The 7,354-nt window shown below is 40.3% G+C and overlaps 1 protein-coding gene across 1 annotated transcript in view; it reads right to left on the bottom strand.

Annotated features, from left to right (window-relative positions):
* Positions 1-586: 586 nt before the first annotated feature.
* The window catches only part of MKX (mohawk homeobox), a gene marked incomplete at its 3' end in the record, with an annotated part of 46,532 nt that continues 39,764 nt past the window's right edge, over positions 587-7,354 (bottom strand). The window contains exons 5-6 of the mRNA XM_082298736.1: positions 886-919; positions 587-773 (exon numbers count right to left, since the gene is read on the bottom strand). Of these exons, the coding sequence (XP_082154862.1) occupies positions 587-773; positions 886-919 (221 nt within the window). The remainder of the gene's footprint in view (positions 774-885; positions 920-7,354) is intronic.

Genomic DNA, 7,354 nt, shown 5'->3' with positions numbered 1-7,354 from the left:
TAACAACCTTATCGTCACTTTGACAAAACATACTGTACAATTTTTATAACACTGTTGATTAAAAAAAGAGAGTGAGAATGATGTAACAATTTCATTAAGACTCATCAATTTGTACAAGTCAAATAAGCACAACTCTCCAGGGCCTTCAGCAGTAATGTGTTTAGCCCTCGGCTGCTTAAGCCCACTTGGAATAATATACAAAGTTTAAGCATTATGGCATTGTCATTTTGAGGCATAACACTGTTGTACTATGCCCACGTTATAGCTTATTTTTTCAAAGCAAGGCACTTACTGTAATAGCAATGCAAACATCTTATGCGCACTTTGATTAACATAAAATAAGTTAATGTTTTGATAAAAACAGGGTTTTTATAATTTACATGACTTTTATAGAAGCAATTGAACATTTCATTTAATACAATGAAAACATCTGGGTCAGAAGGGACCTTAATTTTTTTAACTGACCATTCTGTAAAAGGGGACCTATTTTCCACATTTTCCTCATATCAGTGAATCTGATTTTGCTGAAAACCAATCCTGTGAGGAAAATGTCCGTTTGATGTGAAAAAGAAAGAGGACCCATCTCTTAAAACTGCTGAACTAATGGCACTTTAACAGTCTTTACTTCTGATATATGTGATGATTTCTGAATGATGCAGCTGGTAGTTCCCTGAAGTTTATCCTTCCCCTGGGCAAGGTTCGTTAGGGCCATAGCTGCGTTGATCTCCTTCCAGTATGTTTCATCTTTGCTGGATCCCTTTCTGTTAGCTGCGCTAGATACAAGCAACAACAAATATTTACACACACATCTTACATAGCTACATGGTATCAGGAAAACTGTAATAACAGCAATAATTTTGGAAAATTGTGAAGTCCCTTACTCACCTTTCACACTTATTTGGTCCATTCTCCAGATTTTCTGTAAACAGGAAAAAAAAAAGTCTATTTTATTTTAATAGTTTTAAAAACAAGCATGTTCAGGGAATAGGCATATTGAAAAATAACGCAAGGCTTATTCCAAAATTGATACCAGATTTAAAACAAAATCTTTGCTTTGACCCATACAAAGGACAAGCTTCATGCAGGCATCTGCCTAGAGAAGGCTACACTGAAGGTGTAGCTGTTCTTGAAGGTTCACCTACATTTGGCAGGGTAATAGAGCTGTGTTTCAAAACATAAATACCAAAGACATAAGTAATTGCAAAACCTAAAAATAAAAATCAGCTTCATTGCCCTTCAGTGAATGCCTTTCAGTATGCACTAAAAATAGGACTCTCACCCATGCACACATGATGTGTGGGAGTTTTAATGCGCCCCTTGCCCAAGCAGTGCCTCAGTCACAGGGGCAGCTGAGAGGGACACAAGTAACAAGCACACCTGGTTAACAGCCCTCAAAGATGAAATTGCATCACAGGCATAAACTGCACTTCCTCATCAAGAGTCATATTTGTTCATTCACTAAATCCTCACGTCCCAGAGAAGCCAAAAATATTTACCAGGCAGAAATGTATAAGCTTTATTCAGTGGGTTTGCTATCCTGACACAGAAATACATTATAGAGGAGCAAGAAGCCGCTGCCCAAATGCAATACCTATGCAAAACAAGTCAACCAAAGAAACAGCAACGGCATGAGCGCTAATGACTACAAGACCCAAAAAGCGTCTAAACACAACATAAATCTCATCAAGGAATGCACATCTTTGCAACACCAGATTCCCAAATACAAATCAACCTTATTGCTAGATTTCCATCAGATTATTAAAGTTGATCTTGTCTTTAAACAGAGTTTCCAGTGGAATAACCGTTGGTAGCCCTCCACTTAGGAGCAACCTTGCTCACCACAGCCAGCAGCCCATTGTCTCCTACAGCCAATAATTCAGCTCAGCTGCACTGCACAGTACTTGGAAGTGACTGCTGGAGACCGCAGTCCCACTAAAGAAATGCAGGGACACCAGCTGTAATTTCAGAGATCAGCTGTTTGTCAAACTGTTTGATCTAGCAGGCCTCCATCCTTTCGCAAAACAGCTTTATAAATAAATGCTCACAGGTGACCAAGGTTTAAGTTTTGTTCCAAAAGTGCACATCTTAAATCAGTATCTCTTAAGCTCTCCTAGATCAATGCTTGAATGGGATTCAAGATGGGAAGTCCAGCCTATGCAGAGGACAAGGAACCAAGGAAAAAAGAAACATTTGATCCAGAAAGAGGTACTGAATGACACAAAAATTCTCCTTCTTCATGCCATACTTGGCTATGAAGAATTCTTCAGCCCTGCTTCATTGTTTTTTTAATTAGAGACAATTTTAAAGAAGAGGTTTAGGACTGAATAGGTCAGTAGGTATAGAAATGGAAATAGCAAGTAATAGAGAACATCATTGCCAGAGCAAACCTGGGTATAAATACACCTCTCTCAAGCATTTGTCAGTTTCTTTTGCAGTTGGAAAATATTTCCTATGAACAAAAAAATTGCTTGTACAAACTTCTGAGGGAAGTAGGTGTGAATGGTGACACACATTCCAATTCCAGCGTTTATTTGAAGGAGTATTTGCAAATATTTTTTACTGGTGTTTAGCCAGCTCTAAAAGAAAGCATCTTGCCCATGGTATATAATAGCAGTAGCAAAGCTAAAAAATAAAATCCAGGAGGAAAGAGCTGCCCATTCTTTAACTTTGCTGAAGATTTTTCCTGAATCACACATATTTTCTTATTCTGTTCAGATTTTATGTTTTTTTCAAACAAATAATTTATGTCAAAGAAACTCAAAACTGGGTTACAATAAAACCATCACTGGCAATTTGCAAAAGCGCTTGCTAATAACTGCTCTAAAAGCACATTAGTACAATGAAGTCTGAAAAGCCATCATTTCAAAGCACAGGCCTTTTTTCCTTGCTAAAAATCCTTTTCTCCTATACCAAACCTCTGACAGCATATCCCAGTTTGCATTACCATAGCATCCAAGCAGCTCCCACGTGTCTGAACAGCTCTTAGCAAAGGAAGTATTACCATCTTTTTTTGATTGGGGATAACCACAGTGAGAGACACAACGACCTTTCCTTATGCTCTTCTTGACATCTTGCCAGTCAAACCAACCTAATGTGACTCAAAGCAAAAGTGAGGTTCACTTCACATGCCATGAATCTGCCATCTGTCATGTATCTTTGTATCTTGTCCAGACTCCATTCATAAACAACAGATATCTCCTCCAAGAAGTGGTTTCAGCCATTCTATTTAACACTGCAGTCCAATGTCCCTGAGTGCTGCTGTGAAGCCAAATACATAGGTTCTGTTCTATGGTCCCTTCCTCACACTTTGTCCTTGGACAGCATTATCATCCATGTGGATATGCTGAGAGCTGGATGAGGAGAGGACCATATCTCTCCTTTGGATATTCAGTATGTCTATGATTCATATCTATATTTATTTAGAGAGATTTAGTACACTGCTAGCATAACTACAGCCTTAATGGCTTAGCTCAGCCTGGAAGAAATGTGGGCTGGTCATGTCTGGTTCTTCACTGGCCAAAGAACATAGATGACAAAATGTTATCAGATGTATAAAAAACCCCACAAAATTCTGAGTCTTACCCAATATTTTGCTCTTTCTTCATCTTTTGTAATCTATCTGCTCTGCCCCCAACTACTAATTAAAAATTTTGATAATTAAAGCATTTGATATTTGAGGTATCTGCACAAGAATTGCAAGGTATATTTCAACTGTAAAAGCAATATTTTCGTGAGATTGCTTCATGGAAGTGATCAAAGAACTTCATTCTCAAAATGGAAAGTGTTCAGTTTCTTGACCATCACACAACATGTTCCTAGATTTCATCTCTGAGGCAATAAGGAAATGGCACTGGGGCTGGGTAACCTCTCTGGCAATGGGGTTGGAAGGAATGGAGAAACGATGGAGCATACTGAATCTCACTGAGTAGCTTCATCTGAGGACTGGCCCCAGAGTAAGTGCTGATGGGCACTCCACTCATGATTCACTCCACTCTACTACATGAGAAGCAGCACTTCACCAGCCTTGAGGTACCAAGGTTCCTGCAGAGCTGTTCTCTCCAAGCACTGTGGTTACCTTTAATCTCACACACCTTTGGTGGCAGCACCTCTGGTCTCCTCTTAAAGAGTGTGGCTCTTTCAGTAGTTGGATCAAGGCAGGCTGTCACACAAATTTAAACCCCTACAGACTTGCCAAGCTTAGATCAGTGTGTCAAGTGACTCTAGGGAAAGCCAACGCTGATGAATTACTGTATTCCACATCGTTCCCAAGACTCATTTGATAGGTTAAACAATGACGTTTACCCTACTGCATACAGACATAAATACATTTCAACAGCATACAACTGGCCAGCACAAATAATTTTGCTAAACAAACAACAGTAGTGTTCAATATCATATTTAGTAATTGAAACCAAGCTGCTGCTGAAAGTGTTTTGTAGTGTCTCAGAAAGGATTACGCTTCTTGTCAAAGGATGGTAGTAGGCTTTTAATGTATATTGAGATTGTATAATAAATATATTTAATACTAAACATCAGAAATACCTATTTGCTACAGGTCTGGAAATCACTTAAAACAGTGGTCATTTGCTCTGTAACCATAAAGTTTTAAACACTGTGAAAATGGAAACTCAGTCATTTAAAATTAGGGGTTGTCATTTATACTTCACTTTCTGGTGCTTCATTCTGCTCCCAGTTGCAAGCATCCAGAGAATCAGCTTTTGCCTACCCAAGAATGTCTCATTCTGCTCTCAACATCCGCCCAAAGAAACCAGCAAGGCAGGATATTTGTTCCCTCTTGTTTATAATAGGAAGTCACTATAAATCACCTACCAATGGAATCCTGTATACCTTTCCATTAGTATGAGTTTTCAGTATACAGTTTACTGTAGGACATAGTGCCAAGAGTGTAGACACCAGACAATACCAGCTTTGTGATACATGGTATTTTAGCATGGTATTTTTCAGGACTCACATTATTAATAATATACATGGCATCTTTTTTTCACCATGAAATTTCCTCATAAATATTAACTGGCTGATCCTGACAACTCTCTTGCAAGGTAGCCTGCAGTCCCTTTTTAGTAGAGATGGAAATGAGTCTCAGAAATCCAAAGACAAAATACTGCCTAGGCAATATTTTGATAATTTCAGAAGCATTTAAAAACAGATTTTTCCAGGATTTCTCTTATATTTAAAATATTTTCCTTTGTTCTTCTGCTATCAGAAAGGACCAGCCAAAGAAAATTAACTCCAGGGTTCTTGCAGGCAAACCATCCTTAAACTGCACAATAGCATCACACACCTCTAATTTACTGTGCACAAAGGCTGTCTGGCTACACAGAGCTTGCAGAACATCCAGATATTTCAGAACAATTCAGATGCTTACTGCTCACTGCACCCAGACTAATAACTTTTATATACTTGGACAACTTCAGAGGTGTGCTAAATAATGTTAATTACATTTTATCCTTTGGATATAAGAATTCTGACCTAAGAATACCATGTGTGTGGTGATGAACCAACTTCACCCAAGGCCCTGCAGGGAACAGCGAAGGCAAGACTGACCCCTTACGTGGCACCGAGCAGCCTCCACATTGCTCCCCCACTCACTGTGGTATCTGGCTCAAGCTGAGCCACAATAACTGGCTTAAACCCTGCTTTGTGTTATCAGGTAACACTGACAAAGCAAAGATGGCTTGAAACCAATAGGGGAAAGAATGTGTGAATGAGGGAACAAGACAGAGAGGGAAGGGTACAGAACATTATGTAGTGGGGAAAAAATGGGCATGCAAGTCAAGACACAGTAGGTCAGTCTCACATGACCGTCATACTTTTTGAAGCTACTTAAACATGTACAGATTCCTGATGAATTACACATCTTCTAGTCTAGCTTAAAATGGAGAGAAAAAAAAGAACTGCTGGCCTCAAATGGTGAACACCATAAAACATTTGTTGGTTCAATAAAAGGTCCTGTATAACTTATCTTAATTTTAAAATTGGCAACATTATTCAGTTGTTTCACTCACTGCCTCTCCTGAACTTTCTTTTGTTGGTTTTGGAGACTCTGGCTTAACATGTGTTGACCAGCATTTTCAAAACAAGCAAGAAGAGGAAAAAGAAGGAGAAACAGGAAATAAACTGGGGCAGCTGAAAAGAAAAATGAACATTACATGTGTGAGTAAATTAGTGGTGAGATGAGGTATTTCTGTAGGTCACATACTTACACACACCTTGACTCCAGTATTTTCCAAACCACAATTTCAGGGCACGTAAGACTTTCAGATCTCTGTTTCTCCAAGGAAAAAGCTAGGTTAATTTGAGTTAATATTCCTTTACTCTTCTGCATTGACACAGCTCCTTTACCCCAAAGGATCCCAAAGTAAACCATGAATCACACAACACCACTAATACTCACCCACATCTGGGGAGGGAACGTGGCTTAGCCCAGGCTGCTCAGCAATGCACGGGAGGGGAAATTGTAGCCCAGAGCTGCAGGCCAGGCCCTTTGCTCTTATAAAAAATGTCATTTAATCTTGGTGCAAAGACTGTAGCATCAAGAAAACCTCAGCTTCTCTAACTTTAATTGGAGGCAGCAGGAGCTGGCCATCCCATATTTACACTCGCAGGCTCCCGTTTTGAGCCTGATGTAAACAGACAAATGAGTTTGTAAACATGGATACTGCTCAGCCAGTGACCCACACTACCACAGGCTTTCTACACACAGGCAGGACTCATCCCACCCAGCACTGAAAGTCCTAAAATCCTTTTCCTTTTGCACCATCCTCTCTGTTTCTTCCTCAGGGACAATAGACCTATTAAGGATGAATTACGGAGAAGTGCAGACAGGAAAGCTCATGCTGGAAGAGACTCCAAACCGCAGAGTCTCTTACAGAAAACTTCCCCAAACACGCCCCGGTGGCTGATATCCTGCCGACCCCAGGCCACCTCCACATGGGATCCCTTCACTGTTGTCCCTTGTGAGGCCACTCCTGCCCAAAGCAGGTCCTGGACTAGGAAGGTCTGTGTGAAACCATCTGGTTGGGGCTGGCAGCACTCATGCAGCAGAACCTTTTGGTGGAGGAATGAAAGTCCCTGTTGGAGTTTCAGGTGACCTGTGGCTGCAGACACAGCATGGCAGTGTGACCTGGGAGACTGCATGATACCAATCTCAGCTGGTCTGATCTCAGGGGCATACTGGATTTCTACTGACAAAGATTTATTACCATGTCCTTTAGCTGGGTGGGAGGAGGAAGCTGTCAGAAACTTGCAGGAATGAGCTCTGGGCCCAGGCTCTAGAGAAAGCTCCTTTTCAGCAAAGCTTTATTTTACCACTGCTCTCTTCCTTCCAGGAGGA

Source organism: Coloeus monedula (assembly GCF_965178545.1).
Source record: "Coloeus monedula genome assembly, chromosome: 1".
Taxonomy (NCBI): Eukaryota; Metazoa; Chordata; class Aves; order Passeriformes; family Corvidae; genus Coloeus; species Coloeus monedula.
This window is presented reverse-complemented; position numbering and strand designations above follow the sequence as displayed.